This window comes from Aedes albopictus, chromosome 2, assembly GCF_035046485.1.
Source record: "Aedes albopictus strain Foshan chromosome 2, AalbF5, whole genome shotgun sequence".
NCBI classification, from domain to species: domain Eukaryota; kingdom Metazoa; phylum Arthropoda; class Insecta; order Diptera; family Culicidae; genus Aedes; species Aedes albopictus.
In genome coordinates, this window is record NC_085137.1 from 400,236,140 (window position 1) to 400,260,667 (window position 24,528).

Below are 24,528 nucleotides of genomic sequence, written 5' to 3' on the forward strand. Positions count from 1 at the left end.
TGAGGATAATTTAACATTATGACTCAAGAAATGTCGGTAATTACCGAAAACACTGATCATAAGCATCAAAATCGAGAGAAAAACACTGATGTTTGTGCTACTGTTGATATTTATAAAACCATTAAACAAAAGATGTTTACAAATTAGAATCAACAGTAGATGGCGCGCAGGTGGGCATGTTTGGGTAGGCGTAAAGGGTAGGATCTTCTACCCCTGCTAATAACAAGACAGCCAGCTCCCACCTCGGCTCCCACCTTGTTGCAGGCGACATGGTTGAAACGCCCTCAACGATTCACAGGAACATTAAAACATCATTGTGTGCGTGTACATGCAAATACATACACGGAAATGGTAGCATCGCATGCACACTCATTCATGATGTTGTTCCCTGAAGTCGTTTGTGGCGCTAGTGTGCTTGTAGCTTCCAAGGTATATGGAGCAAGATGGTAGATGTCTGTCTTGTTATTAGCCGTCTTCGCTTAACTTTGTCATGGCGAATACAGCGGCCATTCGCTCGTTGCAAAATGTTTACTTTGCACTTGACTTTGCAGCAATACGAATGCCATTCGCTAATTGCACTTTGACTCTTCACATCGAAATGCACTGAAAGCATGACTTACAGCACGAATTTGACACATGATTGCTTTTTAATTGCAAAAACTTGTTAAATTTTGCAATTGGTTCTTTAGGAGTATCCAGATTATTGCATAATCGAATATTAGTCGAAATTCAAAAGTTCATCGTTTTTGGTGCCCGCTAAAATGCATTTAAAGTTTGTATGGGGAAATTTTTTTGTTCGGGGCGAACTGTCACTTTATCGATTGAGCTGTCATTCTATCCACGGATATTGAAACTGTTTTGTTTATTTAACCACCAAAACAAAGAAATTGGAACGCAATAAAATCACCTTTATACTCAGAAAAATGAGCTCTTCCGATTAGGCTAAAAAATATTATCGTCGCACCACCAAATCGAAGTCGTCGCTAGAAGCACATGCGAAGTTGGAGCTGCGAAGTAAATTTGAATCTATTTTTTCTGTTGCGCATCATTAAGCTAATTAAGAGCAACAATATGCACTAATCCAAATTGAGTTGCGACATTTCTAAGTAGGTTAAAAATCAATTTTCGCACGTTCGGTCACTTTGTATTTTGACCAAAAGCATAATATTATGCTTTTGGTCAAAATACAAAGTGACCGAACGTGCGAAAATTGATTTTTAACCTACTTAGAAATGTCGCAACTCAATTTGGATTAGTGCATATTGTTGCTCTTAATTAGCTTAATGATGCGCAACAGAAAAAATAGATTCAAATTTACTTCGCAGCTCCAACTTCGCATGTGCTTCTAGCGACGACTTCGATTTGGTGGTGCGACGATAATATAGTAACGAAAATATATAGTAACAATTTTGTTAAAAAAGTTTTCAAGTTGAAGCACCGATCCTATCGTAACCCCGGATGCGTTACGCTGGGAACGGCCGTTACTTCGCCCAGGTACTCACGAGCGAAAGTCGACGAACGAACCGATGAAGTTTGCAAAAAGTCTGCCGAGTGAGAAGCTGCTTTCGTGGTCGGTGTGAATTTTGAATTCGGATTATTTCCCGTCAATTATTGCCGGTTCGGCTGCAATTTAGTGTAAAACAACTGCTTTGTGCTCAGTATTTCGTAATTTGTTAAAAGGTAAGTGCAAGATTTGTTTTTACGCTGTAAAAATGCATTTTAAAATCGTCACCCGACGCTCGACGATTTTTCCTCCGGTCGTCGCCATTGCTTTTTCGGTGTCCGTGAGCAAGCGGCAGCAATCGTCATCGTCATGAACGCGATGCGCCGCTAGGTGTTGATGATCATTACGGCGATGATGGACACCGGTCGGGTGAAATGAAAAACAATCATCAATCGTGCGCTAACGAACGTTGTTTTGAATTTTGTTTTGGTTGAACTTACACGGCGAACAGGAAACAATGGCCGATGAAAATCTCTTGAACGACTCCAACCTGGGAGCGCTGGGATCGAATGATGATGACTCCGAGCTGATTCTTGAGGTGAGTTACAATGGTTTAGATTAGTGTTATTGGTAATAATAATTCAATTTGGTTTTGACAGGAGGACTATCTGAAAGGTGCTGATATGCAAATTGATCCGGAACTGGAGGCAATCAAGGCTCGTGTGAAAGAAATGGAGGAAGAAGCGGAGAAGTTGAAGCAACTTCAAACGGAAGTTACCAAACAAATGACGCTTGGGTCGCCCACCGGCGTCACCCCGATTCTGACGGCAGAAGAAAAAGCCGAAATTGATAATCGTTCCATTTACGTCGGTAATGTCGATTACGGAGCGACAGCGGAAGAGCTAGAAGCCCATTTCCATGGCTGTGGCACCATCAATAGGGTAACCATTCTGTGCAATAAGGCGGACGGACATCCGAAGGGTTTCGCCTACATAGAGTTTGGCTCGAAGGAATTTGTCGAAACGGCGCTGGCCATGAATGAAACTCTCTTCCGAGGGCGGCAAATCAAAGTCAATCCGAAACGAACGAACCGGCCGGGAATGTGCACTACCAATCGGTTCCCTCGGGGCTCCTCCGTCCGTGGGCGGGGAGCGCGCATTTCGAGGGCATGCTGCTACGGAGGACACCGAGGATCACGAAGACCTGCGTACGTACCTTATCAGAACGCAAGATACACTGAATAGTAGAAAAAAAAATATTACTTAATACCTAGCCATATCATGTTGGAAAAATAAATTGTTTTCCTGTTTTTCGTTTTCCATTTCAATTGTTCAAATGTGCTTCACGTCACCACCAACCGTCGCAAACGACGACGCAGTCGTGGATATCGAGGAAGAGCCACCTATTACGCACCGTATTAGGGGAAACGCTAAGTCCCAATGCGGCCCCCGATATTCGCTGTAACACACACGCAAATCCGACTCACAACACGTTTAGTTTTTAGGCATCCCCTCGTAGGATAAGAGAAACGAGACAGGACACTGGAAAGCACCAGTGGCATCTAGGGTAAGTACACAGTATTCCTTTGGCATTTTCCTCCAAGTAGCTTTCCTTGCAAAGTGCAAAACAGTTCATCGTCTTCTACCTGCAACTGATGAGCCGCGCCTTCGGGAATGCAATATTTCCTGTTACTTGCGCAGGTCGAAATGCACCCTCTTCAAATCTATCATCTGTTTATCTCTACACAAAGCCCATTTTATCGAAAATCTATATTTTTCACATATTCTATATTTGAGTAGTAGTGATAGTATATTTACTAGTGCAGTTTGCACGTAAAAGTAGTAGATGTAATGTAGCTAGAAATTAAGGGTTAACCCTAGTAAGATGTGACCCAGACAGGCACGCCGAGTGTGCACTACGCCATCGTGGTGCGCCGATCCTAACATCCTAGGAGGGTTAAAAAAAAGGCAAAAGAAACTATGTCGCCACCTACAATGTTTTTTTTTTCTTCTGTTCGATAATAACTTTATTTTTTGATACATAGGTAGTTGGGATTATTAACAAAGCTGGGTATTTATTTATCAGAAGGCCGGCTCCAGAGGCACGTTATCCTCCATTTGGGACATTGGTGCCATCGCCATACATATAAGCCTATTTCATCATTTACCTGAGGGAGAATGGGATTAGGGAAGGGAAAGGTGATGAAATAGGAAGGGGTGCTCTAGAAGAGGGAATGAACGCATAAGCGCAACGAGAGCTCATAGCCCATACAACAAATAGTTTAATCAGTGCCCTGAAAAGGACACCGTAAAACGCATACCGTCGTGTGGGGCTAATTTAGAAATGCGGGGCTACTTTGCACACTTTTGAATATGGATTTTTTGAATTCAAAATATGGTTCAAATATGTTTGATGTCTTTGGGACTATTATGACGCAATATTTTCCCCTTCATTTAGTTGAAATTGTTCTTTAAACAGGGCCTTTATTGCTTGTCAGGAGGCGAAAAAACATCGAATAAACCAAAAAAGTATATTTATTTATTTATTTATTTATTTATTTATTCATTTGTAATTTTAACTGACCAATTCTTGGCCTTATTAAAATGTGTTCTTAATACTATACAACTACGTTAACACAAACATTGATAGATTAGGCTATGACAATCAATCTTTCATATAATATTTACAAGTTTGAGTAAAACAATTCTCGGATACTTATTTAAAACGACGTATCAACATAGGATTTGCATGTATTATACGTCGTTTTGAAAAAGTATCCGAGAATTGACTATATATATTAGCTAACACAACAAAGATACCGATTTCAACAAAAGTAATGAAACAGCTAACAACAATCAAACACAAAATTACCGATTTCTTCACGATTGGTTTGGTTTCCAAACAACGTGGCGATTTTCAAATTCTTTAAATTTAAGGCCACGTAGAAGGCTGCAATGCTAACGATTTCCATTTTTTGTCCAACATAATTTTAAGGTGACTTGGTGCATCACAGAATTTTCATAGGAATCATTGACTTTTTAATTTTCAATGATTGTTTGCCTCGCGTTTTTGAAGTGATAAAAAACGGGCAATTCTACAGTCACGCAGTAGAAAAAGTATCATCACACTCACCATGAGTGAGCATATGGGATGATACATTTTCATCCAAATTTGCGCTTTGGTAACTGAGTTTTATCACTTTGAAATTTCGAGTGAGATTTCAATGATGCTGATGACGCACTACGCGTCGTTAAAAGAAATATAATCTCTTTCAAATTCTATCTGCTTAGAACCAAGCTTCCTCACCTTAACTTTACAGTAATCGTCAATATTCAAGCTATCACATACAAGCCTAGTAATATCTTCATTTCTAGTTCTACAATCAACGTTGGTTAAAAAGAGAACGTATCGCCAATATCGGTTTGCGTTAAAGATGTGGTGTTGCCAATAGATCCACATTCGCTCGTATATCGAGTTCCATTGAGTAGCTGGCTATTGTATGCAGCAGGAGAAACGGGCGTAGAATGCTGCTGCCTATACGTTTCCTGTTCTGTGCGTTGAGATATCATCGTAGTGAGAACATCAACAATATCGCTCACTTTCGTTTTCAGCTCCTCGATTTCGGCTTCACATGTTGATTTATGAGCGCAGCAGTTAATCAATTCAACGGTTTCTACATCCTCGGCGGTGGAATCGGTGGTTGCATCACGAGAACTGCAATAGTCTGCCAAGACGCATCACACATCCAAAGAATGTTTTTGGCGAACAAAGCACGAACGGTTTCCTCAGCCAAGCCAACACATTCAGCGTGATATCGTTTCGCACATTTTTCCTCGCAGACAGTGTATCGTTCGATCTTACGGTCGATGGCGAGCGCGCATTTGTTACACTGCATTACGGTGAATCCAAGTACTCACAGTCACAAAAGTGTGGAATGGCGATTGCAGATTCTGAAGATTCTAATTTTGCTGTCGTTTTTTAACTCAATTAGAGCACTAGATCTTTTTGACGATATAACACGAAGATAATAATGATCAGTTTATATCACTTAACGGTACAGAAACAATTTTTAGAAGTGAATAAACACTATATTCAGCACAAATAGACTCAGCGAATCAAACAAGCAGACGGTTACGAGCGGTAACTCAAAAATCGTAATAACGTACATATCAACATTTCAGTAACCAATTTTGAAAACGACAATCAATGCAACACCACTGATTATACGTCGTTTTCAAAATTAGTTACTGATTTGCTCTGTAAGCATTGTTTCTACAGTTTATAAATTTCAAATGGTTGATCAATTCGTTCAATATGTATCAACGTAGGATATAACATCGATTATTTGTATTGTTATACATTATAAATGAATGTTTCACCTAAATAGGTAATGGTTTGATGGCCCCTTTTTAAGGCTGCCTATATCATAATATCACGCTGCTGATAATACCAAAGGTAGCACAGAACTATTAAAAAACGCATATATTTATTGAAATCATGTTTAGTATAGGTACTTCAGTAATGGTACAAAGTAGTTTTCTAAATTATTATTATTTATTTATTAACGAGGTAAAGTTTTCTAAATAACCCTGAAATTTTTAATGCAGTTGTGTTATAGTTAAAAATGTCCAAAGTAGCCCCCATCCGGTTCTATATGAGATGTGTCCGATTGGTGTATGAACAACTTTTTTCTTTATTGATGGATTTAGTTCAAATTTTGCATACATCCTACATACATACTCACGAATTCACGATTATTGTGTGTAAAAAATGTGGAAAATCATTCATTACTCTGGGAGTTTTAAAGTCATAAAGTTGAAAAACCATGAAAAAGTGTATAAAGAAGCCCCACACGACGGTAAGCGTAAAGAGAGCCTATAGCTTATTGGAGGAAGCATGTGACGTCATGCGACTTTCAATTCGACATTGAAAGGCACGTCATCGAAAGCATCCTAAATATTCTAGAAATCACCCAAGCAAAAACTACGTTTGAGCGAGTGTTTTCTTATACAACTTTGTGTAAAAAGAGCCACTGTGGACATCCCACATTGAGAGGCATGTGAGTTCACATGAATAGGCATGTTAGCCAGACGAACATCACAGATGTGATAATCGACAATGCGTTTCAATCATTTCGGAAAGAACGAGGTATACAACGCAGGCACCCTTTCGGGATAAAACTATGGAGTAATTTCACGCGATGAAAATACTCAATAGAAAACTACAAGAGTTCAAAACATGTTTGAAATACTTAAATCCCTTTGGAGAAACATAGGACAAAACCCCATTTGCTCCTGAAGATTTGAAGTAAGCAGAGCTAGTGCCTACTAAATCGGGTCTAGACGGAATAGGGTCGAGACGGAAGCTAGAGATTTGTAGCTATACAAAAGATCGGTTTATCCGAAGATATTTTGAATCTGAACAGATCAGAGTTCTATTCAGGAATACCTCTTGTGGTCGCACAGACCGCAGCACTGCCGTTCTACGCATAATTCGGCATCAACATTTCAAAAGGGCGTAACTGCTTTTGCAACCAATGCCTTCTCACAGAGCTGTGGGTCGTATTTCATTCACGTAATTGCAAGCCGTCGTTCAGTGTAGAGTAGAAGAAATCTCGAGAAGAACTTTGGAAGAAATCCTGAGAAAAATTAGGACATCTCGGTAAACAGGAAGAAGTTCTGGAAGTAAATGTATCTTATTTGTGCGTTTGTAAGGTTTATCTATGTTTCGTAATATGTTAATCCTTCGTAACTATTAATTTCATTTATTTTTGTAACAAGACATCCAACTTCAGTTTCAAAACTTTAACGGTCATATGGTCTGTGATATTGAGTAGTGTGCGGTAGTTCGGCAGCAGCAAAGTTTCGCGCGCTCGCTTTGCTAGATTTTTGCGATTTTTTTTCCTCTTCTCTCTGCGGGGCTCCGACGACGGGACGAGTGTGCGCGCGCCGTGGTTCGAGTCGGTTCCGAATTTTTCGCTTCCCTTCGGCGCTAGTTTCCAATACACTTTTAGTTGATAATAAATATTTTCTTTCATTTTTTGCATTTACACAAAAGAGTGAAAAATGTTACTTCGGGTTCGCCGGTCGAGAAAAAATCCGGGCGCCGACAAGTGAGTCGCGTTCAGTGTATTTCTGTGTGGAATAGACTAAAGGTTTCTGCTCCCTAGTGGAGTGGAGACGCGCGATAGAATTTTCTTTTTGGTTAGTTTTTGCGTCGAAAAGTGATCGGTTGTTAACGGCGGTTTGTGTATATTGATCCATTGTCAAATAATATCACCAACCATAGGTGACTCCCGGACTGACAATGTACCTTACCCTACTAACAAAAAATTCCTTCCTGAGACAAACGTGGAGATGCAGCGATTCGCGGTCTTTTTAACAACGTTTGGCTTACTAACATTCCCTTCCATCCTCGATGACCGTAAGGACGTGGCCGGCGCCGTTATTGACCTTATTAAAGTTGAGAGCTCTCGAACTGTGTACATTGAGAATAGTAAGCTAGTCCCAAGCCCTATTCATTGGTTCCTTGTGCAATTTCGATTGCTCTGGTCAATCACGGAGTAGCAACTACGAATTGTGCGGTCATCTATGCTCATGCTCATATGGTCTGTGATATTGATTGGACTATTGAATGTTTTCTCCTTTTTTTTAGTGTTTGGATGTCATTTATAAAAAAAAAATAGGCGGAAAAGTTAAACCAATGTCTTGCAATTGGGTTCTTTAGGGGTATCGAGATTATTTCATAATCAGATTCTCCGCCCAAAAAATAGTCGAAATCCAAAATTTCATAATTTTTGGAGTTCGGGAACTATTTTTAAAATCCATTTAAAGTTTGTATGGGGAAAAATTTTTGTTCGGGTCGAACTGTCATTTTATCGATTGAACTGTCATTCTATCCACGAAAATTAAAACTGTTTTATTAATTTAACCATCAAAACAAAGATATTGTAATCCAGTTAAATCACGTTATATTTAAAAAAAAATAGCTCTTTCGATTAGGCTATAGAAAATAGCAATATTTTATTCACTAAACAACCCAATTGACCTAAAAAACTCTAGGAAAAATCTAGATATCTTTAACCGTTGTTCTATTTTCGAAGGAGTTTCGCAAATAGTTCTCGGAAGATTTCAACAATTTGGTAAAATTTCTCGTAAAATTTCCCTTGAAAAAAATTACCTAACTTTTGAGGATATTTCTGTATATTTTTTTAAAAGTATATAAATATTATAAAATATAAGACAAATTTTCAATTAGGTATAAACATTCCAAATTTCCGCTGGAAGAACGTGGAAAATTGGTGGGAGTTTTATTTTGTTTAATGAGTAGACACTCTGTGTTTTTCAGCGTTGCCAAGACTATTGAGATTCAAATTGGTCTCTTTTTGGCAGACTAGCTGTCTTATTCTGTCCTAGATCTATCAGATAACATAACGCCTACGAGTTATGCAACCAAGCGAACCGTTCCGTGAATTCTCTTCAGAGTAATAAACACACATTTCTATTATAGACACTATAGATTCCATAGTAGGCCGTCCCTTATTTTGCAAAAATTAGAAATGTTATAACTTCGTTAGTGGAAAATGATCGTTTTAGCTAAAAAAATATCATGTCAAAATTTGAAGTCCGTATCTCAAGGCTAAGTGGTCCCTCAAGGGGCCTAAAGTTGTCAAAAATAAATTGTATGGGACCAAAAAAACATGATTTTTTTTTTTCGACAAAAAAAAAATACGCTATTCCACTAAAACCGGTGATTTTAGGACCCTAGAGGGCCAAAAATGTGCTTAGATTTGCGATATCTCTACTCGTTTCCAAGATATTGACAAAAAACGACCGAAAAATCAGGATTTTTGACCATTTTTTTTTAGATTCCGAAGGAAACCTATCTTATTGTGTTCAATAACTCAAAAACGAGTAGAGATATTGCAATTCTAAGCACATTTTTGGCCCTTTAGGATCCTAAAATCATCGGTTTTAGTAGATAAGCGTATTTTTTTGTCGAAAAAAATTTCATGTTTTTTTGGCCCCATACATTTTTGACAACTTTAGGCCCCTTGAGGGACCACTTAGCCTTGAGATACGGACTTCAAATTTTGATACGATCATTTTTTAGCTAAAACGATCATTTTCCACTAACGAACTTATAACATTTCCAATTTTCGCAAAATAAGGGACGGCCTATTCCATAGACTCGCGGAGACATGGTTGAGCAATACGATTTTAGTGTGTTTTATCGTGAATTTAGAGTGTACCGACCGAATATGACGCCACGCAATCCGTTGTCGCTATTGAAATCGTGACGTCATGCTCGTTTGGCTACACGAACTGACAGTTCGTTTGACTACAGTTGTCTTCGCTTCCGCGAGTCTATGGAATCTATAGTGTCTATCTATTTCTATCACCTGACGCCTAGCATCCACGTACCGATGTGTGAACCCTCTACCAGCAATATCCTTCCAACACTCCGACATCCGCATGAATTATTCTGCTGTGGTTACAAACCACTTCCTTCGACTTCCCCACATTCACCAGCATTCTGACGTAGCAGGCGTCATTGTCGTCTAAAAATAGAAGATCACTAACACTCATACACTGAAGATGTCTGTTAGTCCCCGACAGATATCCCATTGCTTCCTTGTGTGAGTGTAGCTGGTTTGGTGATATTGAAGTACTGTGTAAACACCAAAATTTGCGCAGGGTCAAATATTGTCATTTAGGATAATAACCACTCCTTTAGAGCCATTTTTCCTCACATGCCCACAATCACTAGCTAGTATTCCGTGGAAAAAAGTTTGCATTATGCATCAGCCCTGCATGGCAGTATGTGGCTTTATTATGCAACTGCCCCCACTCGCATATTAGTCCCATTTGTAAAAAGTAGGAATTGAGAAAACAGCATTTGAAGTTTGAAAATCCGTTTCCATATGAAACTTTGAAAAATTGCCTAAATTCGAAAAATATTTCGATCATCTCGAAACTTACACAGATTGCTTTGCATCTCAATACATAACTTAAAAAATTTTGATTACTATAAAATTGTTTCATTATGTGTTACAGGGTACACACATTCACGGTGGGACTGATATGCGGGTACATTCAGTATCAGTAAAAATCCACAATTTTTATTATGGTTCTTAGAAGTACATTGAAAATTATGGCTATTCATAACGTCAACTCAAAAGTGATGAAAGGTCAAATGGGACTGATATGCGAGTAGGAGCAGTATAAGTTTTGAAAACTTTGTCTAAAATTTCGAAAAAGTCTACGAGGGGGGAGCGGGGTTCTATTATTGTCAAAATTGAGTTTACGTACCTAGCCTAGTGGTTAATGATGCATGTTTTTTTAAAGAACTTTTTTCTGATTTACGATCAGTTGAAAGGTTTTTTTTTTCAATTCCTCTGTTTGCTGTCGAAGCTGTTCGCAGGGATGGCATTTCGCACAGAAAATGAGCACAGTGCAACTCATTTTCATATTGAAACCGCTCATTCTTGCACATACTCTGAGGAGCATGCTGTCCCTGGCTGCCCGACTGCTTAATAGCTCACCCAGTGAGAAATTCGCTGAAAGGTGATTTAACAAATCGTTCCCATACGAACTTTTCATTGTTAAAAAAAAACATGTTCAGTTTTGTATATAGGGTTTTGTACCATTTGGGCAGGTGTACCTATTTTGGGCACTTGCCGTTATAACTAAGTCAATTTCAAACCGATTGATTTGAGTTTTTGTATAGAGTTAGATAATGTACGTACCTAACTACACCGAGTCCAATAAGTTCTCATACAAATTCAAATTGAATTCATTTCACATCTGTAATTAGGATTTTCAAAGTAAATTTATTTATTGAAAGGCCAACTAACAATCAAATGCAGCATATGTTTTGGAATTAACTGTTCTTTATCCTTCTCTGCTGATCGCTTATGTGTGTCGTAAGTCTATTTCAGCTGGCACGCATGCCATTTCTTTGGTATTGCGTCACATTTCAACGAGTAATGGTTCAAAGTTGAAACAAATTAGGTTCCTGTCTTCACCATTGCTAGTAGTAACTATGGCCAGAAGAGAAAAAAATATAAGACTGTATTGGTGGAGTACGAAGCCATTCTATTTTGTACAAAATAAAACAGGGATCAAACAAAAATGTCCGTTTACCTGTTTTAATGAGATTTGTTGTGTTAAAGAAGCATGGCTGTATCTTATCTTGTTGATTCACAACAGGGTGGCCACCCAGTCGGGAATTTCGGGAAAACCGGGAAAAGCTCGGGAATTCGAAACCACCGGGAAAAAGTCGGGAAAACCTCGGGAATTGTTGCTAGTCACCGGGAATTTCCAAAATTTTAAATTTTGTACAGTCTTCAGAATCATAAGTACGGGAATTTGTGGGAAATGCAGTTAACAACTGTTGAACTTATAATAACATAGTGGGTGAACTGGCATAAAAACCATTCTTGGAAATTAATATCTTATCGTCGATTCATGACAAGTAAAGTTAATCATAGTGATGTTACCTAACATCACAATTTGAACAATTTTAAAGATAGTCTAAGGAACATTCTGGTGGAAATACTGGTTGAGACACATACAAAAATTTATAGATTCATATGACACTTGTGCATTTCAGGATGTACATGTTCCAGAAAACATCATGCGTCCTATAAAAGTTTTATAAAACAAAACAAAAATTATAACTTCTTTCTAAAAAAAAATATGCTTGTACAATCTCTAGGAGAATACTTGATATAGCCTTTGTCCTTTGAGCGAAAAGTCATCGAGAGAATTTGGATAGGATGCTGATAAAATTTTGAATGAATGAATGAATTGCAAGAAGAAATTCAAATGAAAATTATGAAGACCTAGATGAGTAATTCTGGTGAAAACATTCTTACAATTTAAAAATAGTTAGTGAAAAACATTTGAAAGAATATTTAAAGGGATTTTTAATATCTGATGGAATTCCTCAAAGCACGCCTAGTGTAGTTCATAAAAGTATTTCTAATATTTTGTTTGAAAGATTTCTGTTGTTTTCCATGAAGTGCTTTGATGTACTCATCTGTTGAACTGAATGTTCGGAGAAAGCCGGAGTAAGTTATCGGAAAAATCCCTTTTTGGCGAAGCTTTAGCATAAGTGCCTGCTAAAACTCTTGGTTCAGCAAATTCTCCAGAATTTGGAATATTCGTAGTTTCTAGTTCAACTACCAATTGAAATTCTCGCGGGAGTTTCAGTGAGTATTCAAAAGCATCTGGAGCAATATAGTTGTATGATTTATGGAAATAAAAAATCCCAAATAATGAATCTGCCTCTAAATTTTGGGGGAAATAATTTCTCAAAAACAAATCTTTCAGGAATTCCTAGAGAAATTCTTGACATATCTGGAAATGTGATCAAAAATTAAATCTCTGAGAACTTCATATTGCAATCGCTGATGAAATAACTGAAAGCTAGACGTTTATCGGACAAAATCTAAGATTTCTTTGATCTCTCAAATTTCTCCTAGAATTAACCATTTCAGCCTAAGTAACCTGCCTGACTTTCTGTAGTAGCCATTTATGCTACCTTAAAGTTCGCCACTGGTTTTTTATCAAATTATCTTAAAAATGACCATCACAAATACTACACGGAAGATTTCCCTAAAAATCGTTTCCAAAATTCTTTCACGATAAATCTTTCCAGATATTCCGCCAGAAGTCCATCCAGAATATTTTTTTTTCTGGGCATTCTGTTATTCCCTATTAGTTTCCCAAACGAACTTACCAAGATTTTTTTTGGACTATTACTAAGAAATCCACTTATTATTAGATTCGTAAATCCTATAATCATAGTGTATTCTCTGAGAATTGCGACACCACCCCCCCCCCCTCCCTCAGGGTTATCCTTTTTATTTTTATTTGCTTAAACAACTGCATAATTTGTACTAGTTGGTCATCTTAAAATTTAAATTTAAGAATCTTTAATGAAGATGTCGTAGCTTCAATGCCCATCATTGGATACGAGACAATCAACACATGACTTAGCTAAATATTAAGTAAATCAGTTGTAAACTTATTTTCAAGTTCATATGAATACTATGTAAAACCCAAGGATTTGAAAATATTCAATATTAATTCTCTTAAATTTTTCTTAGTAAGTTACGTTTAATTTTCACTGTAAATCATTCTATTTTAGAATCGGGAAAAATTTCAAAAAGCTATCGGGAAAACCGGGAAAAACTCGGGAATTTTATTTGCCGCTCAGAGTGGCCACCCTGTCACAACATTCTCACTTCTAAAACGTACTTGTATCCCTATTGTGGTAAATTTTGACCAAAATTTACGCTTTATGATGTTTATCTATAATATAACGGTCATTTTGAAGAAAATCAGCTCAAGATCAGCTTTCTTGCAACTTTCTTATCATTTCATCACTAAAATTGTATTGTTTTATCCTTTGTTTATCCATTTGGTACAATACTTGAGACAAATACTCAAAATTTAACTCTATGGACGCTATGGAGCTATCGTAGAATGAAAAACTTTTCGAACATTTTTCTTGCGTGCCGGAGCAAACGTATTTCAGAAAACGTAAGTGTACTGCTAGGCTTATAAAACAAATAGAAAATAACGTTATTATAAATCATATGCTTTATTTAATCAGTATTATGTAGCCCTCCAATACATGCATTCGCTTTGAAAATATGAATCACAGATGTGAAATAAAATAATATTTTCTAAATTTATATTTTGTATGAGAACTTATTGGACACGGTGTATATACAAAAACTCATATCAATCCGTTTGAAATTGACTTAGTTATAGCGGCAAGTGCCCAAATTAGGTACACCTGCCCAAATGGTACAAGACCCTAGATTCAAAATATGCGGATATTTTGATACCATTGGAAACATGAATTGTTTTCTGTAAATGGTTTTGCGTGAATAATTGTCGTACAATCGATGCCACAATTGAGCAAACGACATTATCATTGTTGTTACTAACAAGCTTTCACTCATGTGTATAACATCACTAACAAATTCATTGTTCATCTACCGGCTTTTATTTTCACGTTTCCCAGATTAATTTTGTAACACAATAAAAACATAATGTTGTCTAATATTTTACAGATTATTATTATTATATTTGGTTACGAAAATCTTTTCAAAAAACATTATTTGTCTTCGAATTTTCTCTAACAATAAAAAACCTTCAAATAAGGACACATTGCACTGCTATAAAGTTTCGTTCCTTTGCCAGAACGACTGGATTTTTTCCACCATAAGCCATTGTCACAGTGTGACCAATCTCGGAAATAATGTTTTTTGAATTCGTTCAAAACAATAAAAAGAAAAGGAAATGAGATGCCACATAAAAAAATCCATTGGAGTAACTCAAAAAAGCCAACACAAAAAGATGCGGAATGATGAAAAAATATAAAAAAGATGGCAGAACACCAAAAGATGGCAAAAATAAAAGACGCAAAAAAGATGGCAAAAGATGAGTTGAAATCCGCCACCAACAAACAAAAAAATACCCAAGGCAATGAGAAAATAAGACAAAAGTTTCGAAAAAAAAATGTTTGAAAAGATACAACCGGAGAAAAGAGGACCTGGAGCCCACACAATGAAATTGATGAAATCAAGGAGCAACACAGCAAAAGAAAAAAAAAATCGAGATGACAACAGAATATGAAAAGATAAAAAAAACAATAATCACGAGAAGATTTAAGTATTAAAGTATAAATCGTAAGGGAAATAAAAGTGTTAGTCTGTTCTCTCGTAGAGATGTATCACTGACCATTAGATGCCGTTCGCAAATTACGTAACGCTCTATGGGGAGGAGGGAGTATGGCCGAGCGTTACGGTTCATACCAACATTTTGGGGATTTTCATACAAAAAAGCGTTACGGAGGGCGGAGGGGGGGGGGGGGGGGGTAAAAAATGGTCGATTATAGCGTTACGTAATAAATGGAAGCTGCCTTAGGTGCCGGCCAGAGTGGACGCGTCACGCAGCGCGACGCGGAAATTTGCACGCAAAGGAATAACAATCAATAATTAGGAGCTGCAAGGGGTTGGTCACTCGGCACATTGTGCCCGGCACATCTCGGCACACATGGGCACAACATAGAAATCCAACTTTGCGGTATGGAATTAAACTGTCATTATACTTACGATTGCAAAAAATCCCTTCATACAGATTCTAGACAAGTGTTCTGGGTGGAATTTTGTCTGTAAACACCGACTAGACCAATAACATTCGCCAAAAATAGACAGGATTATAATTAGCGCAAAAACATTCTAAGAAAATATTCCACTGGGCACATTCGGCACACCTCCGGCACGTTCGGCACACACTGAAAAACAACCGGCACAGTTTAGGCACATATTGGCACACGCTCAAAAATCACGGCACAAATGAAGTGTGCTGAATGACCAACCCCTTGAGGAGCTGTCAAATCGTATTGGAAAACCGCGTCGCGTCGCGTGACGCGTCCACTCTGGCCGTACCCTTATGGAAAATTGAGAAATTTATTTTTAATCAAAATGATTTCGATTAAAAATAAATTTCTCAATTTTCCATAAGGGTACGGCCCAGTGAAGACAATTGTCAGACAAAAGAGGCACAAAACAAGCAACAAACAAGGCGTGACGATTACTCTTTATCCCTACTGGTAACAGATAATGACATGATCTCGAAAAATGTTGTTGCAGACAAAACGGGAGCTGAATTTGTTGTGTACTTTTCAACTCGTGATTAATCAATTATTCGTAACCCAAAGTCTAAACTGTTTGATGATAGATCTTCAGCAGAGTAGCAGTGTTTACCGACTCAAAGTTACCGTTCGAAAATCACAATGCAAGGCTTGAAAATCTCTAAACTCGTGGTGTACGATGTTATTCCTATTATTTTCAAGTTGGGACAAACTTATGTCGCATTGGGTGTATTGTCGCAACAAATACAGGTTGCGACATTGTCATTATTGTTGCGCGATGGTTGAATTTTGATTCACTTCTCGGTACTTATTTCAAAAAAGTCGAAACGCTTTCTTCACCTCTGTCAATTATCCATGGTCAGCTGAACCATAATGCTCATTGCATAAAGGATAAACGTCTTGAAATCCCAGTTTAACATTGCACCCAGAACATCAAATGCAACATGTCTCAAGAAGTCAACTATTAACGATAACGTAACTTGTTCTTGCTCACTTGTAATATTTTTTTCCGGGGAACGCATTTGAAACTATGCAGTTGTTGAAAGATAGGTCGTCAGCTAGTGCCGGTGTTATGCTCGCAAAGGAATTTTTCTTTTCCTTCTGAAAATAGAGTAACTAGAGTAAGTCACAAGTTGAGAGTACTCAACAAATTTAGGCTCCGTTTTGTCTGCAACAACAATTTTCGAGATCATGTCACTATCTGTTACCAGTTGGGATAAAGAGTAATCGCCGCGTCTTCTTTGTTGCTTGTTTTGTGCCTCTTTTGTCTGACAATTTTCTTCACTGCTCGTGAGAACAAATGCACGCGTTTTGAATAAATTCAAAAATCTGATCGAAATTCAGAGTTCTATAAATAAATCACATATCTCTTGAAAATCGATCAGATAGCTGAGATTTCAAATAACATTTTCTATGAAAATCGCATGAATTTAATCAAGTACATGAAAATAATAAATAAATCACATAAATTCCATTTGAGCTCTATATTGAGGTAAAAATTTCTTAAGAAATTCATTATACCGTTCTTATGAAAAATCTCATAAGAAGGCTCTTTTGAAAATCATAAAATATTTTATTAAAAGTTCTTCCCCAAAAAAACTAACTTTATTTGGTTCCAACCACCCCATCTTTCGAAACGTCGATGGGCGCGTGAGTAAAGCACGCGTTCTCCAATCTCGACGTCCCTGGTTCGATTCCAGATTGCGAGGCTTTTTAAATTGCGCAAAAATATTTCATAAGATGTCTTATGAAATGATGATGTCTTATTAAATGGTTTCAAAAATCAAAACTTTCTCTTATCGTAATTTCATAAGAGAAACTTATGACCTTCTGAAGATCAGTTTTCTCAGTGTATGTGATTTTTAAGGATATCCAACGAAAACGAACATAAAAATATTCATATGAAAAGACTAAATAGATTTTTTTTTCAATGTGCTTCACGTACAGACGCCTTGCATCGCGTTCATTGTGGCTATCAAGTCGCGTTGGAAATCGCGCCAAAATCGTGTCGCACCGCGTGACGCGTCCACTCTGGCCGCACCCTGATGGTATCGGTGCTGCCGTTTTGTTTTTATTTTACTGCCAGTATCGATGAATGGAAAAGAGAAAAAAGTATTTTTGCCATCCCTGCCCTAGAGGTTCAGGTCTGCTATGCAAAAATGCCTGAGCGAGGGAGTTTTCCCAGAAATATGGAAGAGGCAGAGCCTGGTTCTATTGCCAAAGGCGCGGAAACCACCCGGAGACCCGTAGACCAATATGCTTGATCGACACGGCGTGGAAGGTGCTCGAAAAGGAATGGAATGCGTTTAATAGCGCCAGTTGGTCGGCTATTGCTGCCGATGTGCTCATGCGTCTGGGGATATCCGGATACCTGTACAACATTTTCGGTAGTTACTTCCAGAATCGAGTACTAGTTTACGAAACAGAGGTGTGTTGGAAGTGCTTTCACATAACCTCGGGAGTCCCGCAAGGTTCCATTCTGGGTCCCGTGTTATGGAATGTCATATACGACAAGGTGTTGAGTTTAGAGTTCCCGGTGGGAGTGGAGATTGTCGGCTTTGCTGACGACGTTACGCTCGAAGTCTACGGTGAGTCGATCGAAGAAGTGGAGTTGACTACTACTCACTCGATCAAGGTTGTGGAGGTCCAGGAAATTGAACTTGGTGACTGACGTGGTGGGTGTGAACAACCGGAAGTCGGAGCAGCAAGCGGTAATCAGTGTAGGCGATTGCACTTTGACGTCGCAGCGTTCCGTCAATCACTGGTTCACTGGTTTCCGAGATATGACAGCTCAAAAATGAGTTGTCTGAAAAATAGTGTTTTACTCGAACAGTTCTAACTTTGCGAAAGATTTATCAATCGAGCCCAAATTTGCACCAATGATGCACATATAATAGGTTGACAAACAGTCAAAATTTGAGATTTTTTGATGCACTCTATAAAAAGTTATAGCATGTTGAACTTTTTTGCGAGAGAAAAAAAGTTGCCTATACCAAACATTTTGGCCATCCCCTGTATGATTGCATGCTATTCATGGTGGGTTTTCTTTTTTTTTGGTATTTTTTCAATGTTCTATTATCAATTTTTGAATAACACAGATTTATCTACATGTAAATACAATGGTATTGCATACTTTTAGGCGTTTATTGGTATATGGAGATTTATGTCCCAATTTACAAAATTGAGTCCAGTTTGTAAAAACTCACTTCGTTAAGAGTTTTATGGCCAGATTTGGAATCTACTATGATGAATCTACCGAGAATAAGAGGCCATTCATTGAAAAAATAGTTGAAACAGAGCTGTACAGCAGATTTTTTGAATTGTTTGACAAATGACAGAAACATCATCAATTTTTATTTTTAGCCCAAAAAGTTAAATATAAACTCGGTTTAATGAAAATTCGCTTAGGATGCACTTTCACATGTATAGTTTTGATCTACGTTTGTCTTTTTCTTAACTGGTTAAAGGAATCATAGTTATAAGGTAAACTATACCATGCCTGTCGCACTATCAAAGTTACCCGCATTATCAAAGATACGCCATTTTACGGTATTAGAAAAACCCGTACGAGGGTGAGAGGATTATAAATTTCCCGTGACTTACTTAATGCATGCTCTCTATCCTTATTCGCTCAATTTGCTTCCCGATGGCGACAATCCTTCTTCATATGACCACGGCATCCGCATTCCCAAGGGATTTAGCTTGAAAGGTAAAGTCAGGGAAAAGTCAGCGAATTTGTTTTTCAAAGTACACACTAGGTACACATGCTATTGATAGCACATATTTTATTGAACCTTTCAAAATTATGTTATGAAGAAAGACGTGGGTTACAATGATATGATGTATGTAATCGTATTATTCTAACTCTATAATAATCGGCAATTGCCTTGTATTGAATCATTGTATATAAGATATAAGAAGCATATTCTGGTAGTGGTTCCCTCACTCTCACCTAACTCGTAAACCTGCTCTACCCAGATAGTTAAACCTAGTTCAATGTCTAAGCGGAGGTGAAGATATGGGGCTAAACAACTTTCAACCAATCCATGTTAAAACAAATTTGTAAAGTGGTGCAACCGAGCATCACGTTTCCGACCTGTCGTTCGTATTTAAAACTGATCCTCCAGCATGAATGCATCCATCAAGTTGTCTTCTTTCGATTGCATGAAACTACCAGATGTTAGTGAGAAGGTGGTTCCCCCCGACGTTGTTGAAATGGCATTGTTGCTAGTGGCACTTCCCAGAGCCGTGCCGGTCAATGATCCCGAAGAATTTGTTGCCGCTGCTGTGGTCGCCGCCGTCTGTTGAGACGACTGTCAGGAGTTGGCACCAACCTTCTTGTTCTGCTTGATCGCAATGACGTACCGTTGGGCAACGTAAAGCGGTGGAGAATACCCATCGGCGTAGGTCGGATCCTCGAACAGCACTTCGTACTCTTCGTTGGCCGTTTGAGGCAATGCATTTATGACCGCCTTATAGAAGCAAGTGGTCTGCGGGTACAGCGCCATAACGGTGGTACCTTTGGAGAACAGTGCCTGACCGTCGGTTTCCGGATTAGCCCTCATCAGCGGAAGTGGTACTATCCGACGCTTGCTCAGAATGTGTCGATCTTTCTGCTCCTCGTCAATATCGTCGACCTCATACTTGTTCGCTGAGGAAAGGTATTGAACAACCTCAGCCAAGATCCAGTTCTCCTCGTCTTCCAACCCTTTCACCAAGGCGGCCACCATATCCCCTGGCTTAGCAACGTAACTATTATCGGCTGGAATGCATCCACACAATGGAGGAATCTTTTCTCCAGGCTTACTGACAAACAGTGGTAAGGTTTGCGCCGATATTTGTAACATCTTCATCAGCGCACCTCGGCGAATAGTTTCCTTATTGCCAGCATTCCTCGCTTGGATCCGGCGTTCGTTCCGAATGTTTCGGATATCCTGAATCTTAGCCAACGCTTGGCGAATCAAATTTTCCTCTTGGATTGCATCCTGAAGACCAGTCTTGTACAATGCCTTCAGTTTATGATTTACCGCAGGAGATTTCTCATCGTTGGACATCTTGGCCAATCGAATTGTGTTGACGATGTTTGGCTCATTTCGCTTGCGTTCCGCCTCGACTTCGGCGATCAGAGATTTGAGGGAACGGAGACGCTCCTGTGTTTAAGATGATTATTAGCGTACGAGAAATTGAACGGGTTGGGGTAGATCACTTACCTGTACTTGGAGCATTGCCTGCTCCGCAGTTAAGGGCATCTTTAACGATTTTATTCGGTTTATGGTTAAAAATATAACAAATTGTTTGCAAGAATAATTTCTGGTCTATCGAGCAGCAAACTGCGTCGGTAAACAAAGTAATGCATCTACCAATCAAAATTCGTTTGAGATGCACTTTTGCATCGCATCAGCAGCTGCTGTCAGATTGTAACTGTTATACACATTGATGTCGTGGCTTCTCGGCTGGCCACACGGCCGGCCGGCCCACACGGAACAAAAAGTTTGTTGGAGAATAATTTTTGAAAAGGTATCCAGCTTTTTACGCTAGCCTGCCATAAATTTTGAATCACCCCCTTGTGACGTTTCTTGTCGACACTATAAATAGGGCACTGCACTGTTTTGATTTTGTATGGGATTTTGACGTTTCGTGGCCTTGTTGTTTACAAAATTTCTGTAAGAGTGAAAGAGAAGGAGATAATTTCATGCAGTGCCCTATAGCATTATGGTTCAATCAGAGCAAGCCTATAGTGATTCAGAACATGTACGAAACAGACGTCAACAATTTTCACTTGCGTTTGAAAAACACAAATCAGTTTTATTTTTTAAATTCTAATTTTCTCACTATTTTAGGTCGAAAATGGACAGAAAATGATAGCTGGAAGTAGGAAACTAAGGGATTAAATGTCAAATGTGTGAAATTCTACCCCAAATTGCATAACCATCCCAAATCACTGCGCGACCTGAGGTCAAGAATTTCGTAACTGCACCAAGCTGCACCTGGTTTACGCTTTTTACGATTTCTTGCCCCTTATGAACTGAAAACATAATGACGGTCTACCATATCTAAGACCCTTGATGAGGCCAAATGTGAGCGATTTTCTATTACCTGTTACATGGTAATCTGATTTGGTTTCAGATATCGATTGTATGATTGAAACATGGTGTTCGTTGAGTCCGGTCGGGTCTCGTACATGCAAATAGCTTAAAACAATGTGGTCAAAATTCGCCCAGAAATTACTCAATTCGTGTTCCTGTATGTTGAGTCATTGCATAATATTCCTGCCCCCCAAAGATGGAAATACGAATTAAGAACAAATGTATGCATTTGTGAATGATGATTACATTTGCGATACCTTCTTTACTGAAGATTTTAGCCAATATTTTAGCACATAGATTATAAACATTAAGAATTTAAAAACGAATAATTTGTTCTGCACTTTTTCTTCACATAAAGGTTTTGAAAGTAAGTGCACCTCATTCAAACGGAGCATGATACGCATTGCATGTAATTTTGTAATTTGAGCCAGTAATTATCTCACGGGTATCATGGAGTTACAGTCCTCGGGTATTCTAAAATAAATAATTGTTGAAGTCAATCATAGCAAGCCTTGATATTTATAGATATAGATGACATTTGTTAAATAAATTAGTTCCTTTTTAACCACTACCGAAGACAGACGTCTTAGCTACTCTCTACAGGTTATGGGCCTGTCGCTGAAAAAAGTTTAGTTCTGGAAGATGGAAAGTTCTCGAAGTCAATCAAGCTTCGGCGGATCTTCAAGCCTCCCGCCCATCGAACGACTGGCAGGACGCCAAAACTGGTCGTCATGGAAGTTCGCAGCGAAAACTTTTCTTCAGCTGGAAGGACTCTGGGATGCCGTGAAGCCCAAGCAGAACGACGACGGAACATTCGAAGCGGTAGAAGAGCGGAAGGACCTGCAAGCCCGGTTGAAGCTGATCCTGCTTCTGGACCCGTCAATCTACGTCCACATCGAAGACGCGGAATCGGCCCGCGCCGCGTGGGATAAATTGGAAACGGCGTTTGAAGATAAAGGACTGTCCCGGCAAATCGGCTTGCTCCACAAGCTCATCAAGTCGGATCTGGAATCGTGCGGCTCGATGGACGAGTACGTGAACCAGGTAATTTCGACGGCGAATCAACTGAACGGCATCGGATTCAAGTTACCGGATCTGTGGGTCGGAATGATCCTCCTGGCTGGTCTCCCGGACGAATATCGACCCATGATCATGGCGTTGGAAAATTCCGGCGTTGCCATAACAGGAGACTTCGTGAAAACCAAGCTGCTCCAAGAGCAACCGTTGCTAAGCAACCGAAAAAACAGCCAAGCCTTCGCTACCAACAAACGGAAGGAAAATTTCAAACCGAAAAACCAGCCTACTGCATCCAAGGGCCCGAAATGCAGAAAATGTGGTCAGCATGGACACATCGCAAGGGACTGCAAGGATTCCAGGAAAGGTGAGACGTTTTGCACGGTGCTTTCCACGTTTGGCAAGGGGGACACGAACGACTGGATTTTCGACTCGGCGGCATATGCGCACATGACGAGCAACGAGCAGCTCCTGGAGAACCTCGAAAACGCCAACGGTAAGGTTGTTGCAGCGAATGGTGGTACGATGGACATCGTTGCCTGCGGTTCGGCAAATCTCCAGCCGAAATGCAGAGGCGATCTAGACGGCGTTACGGTCAGTGACGTGCAACTGATTCCCGGATTGACGTCAAATCTTCTCTCGGTGAGTAGAATCGTGCAGAAGGGGTACTCGGTCAAGTTTGACAACGACGGCTGCGAAGTGCATAATCCGAACGGCGAGTTGGTGGCAACTGCGAGCCACTCCAACAATCAATTCAAGCTGGACCAGGCGGTGAGTAGCAGACAAAAGGCCATGTCATGTAGCGCTGCCGCTGGAAGTTTCGAGCTCTGGCACAAACGGATGGGGCATCTCGGGGCCGGAAATTTGAAGAAGCTTGCTGGTGGTCTGGCGACCGGCATCACACTCATCAATCAAGCGGGTGCGGATTGCCGAATCTGCCCGATGGGAAAGCAATCGAAATTACCATTTCCGAAGAACGGTTCGCGTGCGGCGGACGTCCTGCAGCTGGTTCATTCCGACATCAGCGGTCCGATGGAGACGAACTCGATTGGGGGCAATCGGTTCTACATCACGTTCATCGACGACAAGACCAGACGCATGTTCGTGTACTTCCTGAAAACGAAATCAGAAGATGAAGTGTTCGCAGTGTTCAAGAGATTCCACGCGATGGCGGAGCGTCAAAGCGGCAAGAAACTCAAGGCGATCCGGACTGACAACGGTAAGGAATACCTCAACAAAAGTTTTCAAGGTTACTTACAGAAGGAAGGCATCCGACACGAAACGACCAACGAATATACGCCACAGCAAAACGGTCTGGCGGAGCGTGCCAACCGGACCATCGTGGAGATGGCACGATGTTTGCTGTTCGAAGGCAACCTATCGAAAGGCTTCTGGGCAGAGGCCGTATCCACCGCGGTTTATCTCATCAACCGTTCTCCTACTCGTGGGCATAATATGACTCCAGAGGAAGCGTGGAGTGGAAGGAAACCACACCTTTCACACCTGCGCGTGTTTGGAACGAAAGCGATGGTTCAAATTCCAAAACAGAAGCGGCGCAAGTGGGATCCCAAATCCCATGAATGCATATTGACGGGCTTCGATGAAGAAACCAAAGGATATCGGTTATACGATCCGAAGAGGAAGTCAACCATCGTGAGTCGAGAAGTCGTGTTTCTGGATGAAGGCGTTCCATCTGATGCGATATCTCCGGCGGAACCACGCAGGAGGCCTACGACGTTCGTGCAACTGGATTTGTTGAAGTAGGCACATAAGCAAGTGCGATGCTAAGCATGCCATGACATCAGTATG

General features: G+C 39.6%; 2 protein-coding genes across 3 annotated transcripts; one reads left to right on the forward strand and one right to left on the reverse strand.

Moving 5' to 3' along the window:
• Positions 1-1,518: 1,518 nt before the first annotated feature.
• On the forward strand, positions 1,519-15,102 carry LOC109405147 (polyadenylate-binding protein 2). Of its 2 annotated transcripts, XR_009997951.1 has the most exons (5): positions 1,520-1,680; positions 1,956-2,042; positions 2,104-2,651; positions 2,823-3,010; positions 14,535-15,102. XR_009997951.1 is itself a non-coding variant. In XM_062853291.1 (3 exons), exons 2-3 carry the CDS (start codon positions 1,962-1,964, stop codon positions 2,686-2,688), a joined length of 666 nt encoding a protein of 221 aa, XP_062709275.1. In that variant the 5' UTR covers positions 1,519-1,680; positions 1,956-1,961; the 3' UTR covers positions 2,689-2,771. The 2 variants fall into 2 exon arrangements, 1 of the variants encoding a protein (XP_062709275.1); XM_062853291.1 differs by lacking the exons at positions 2,823-3,010; positions 14,535-15,102 and having other exon boundaries at positions 1,519-1,680; positions 2,104-2,771.
• Positions 15,103-19,387: 4,285 nt separating this feature from the next.
• Positions 19,388-20,987, reverse strand: LOC109405156 (SAGA-associated factor 29). Its single transcript, XM_019678176.3, has 2 exons — positions 20,830-20,987; positions 19,388-20,769 (listed from the first exon to the last, which is right to left on the reverse strand). The coding sequence occupies exons 1-2, from the start codon at positions 20,866-20,868 to the stop codon at positions 19,936-19,938; spliced, it is 873 nt and encodes a 290-aa protein (XP_019533721.1). The 5' UTR covers positions 20,869-20,987; the 3' UTR covers positions 19,388-19,935.
• Between the last annotated feature and the right edge of the window lie 3,541 nt (positions 20,988-24,528).

Coding starts and splice junctions, on each gene's coding strand:
- LOC109405147 (XM_062853291.1), top strand. CDS start 1,962: ATGGCCGATGAAAATCTCTTGAACGACTCCAACCTGGGAGCGCTGGGA. Junction 2,043..2,103: donor ACTCCGAGCTGATTCTTGAG/GTGAGTTACAAT, acceptor TGGTTTTGACAG/GAGGACTATCTGAAAGGTGC.
- LOC109405156 (XM_019678176.3), bottom strand. CDS start 20,868: ATGCCCTTAACTGCGGAGCAGGCAATGCTCCAAGTACAG. Junction 20,770..20,829: donor AGGCAATGCTCCAAGTACAG/GTAAGTGATCTA, acceptor TCTTAAACACAG/GAGCGTCTCCGTTCCCTCAA.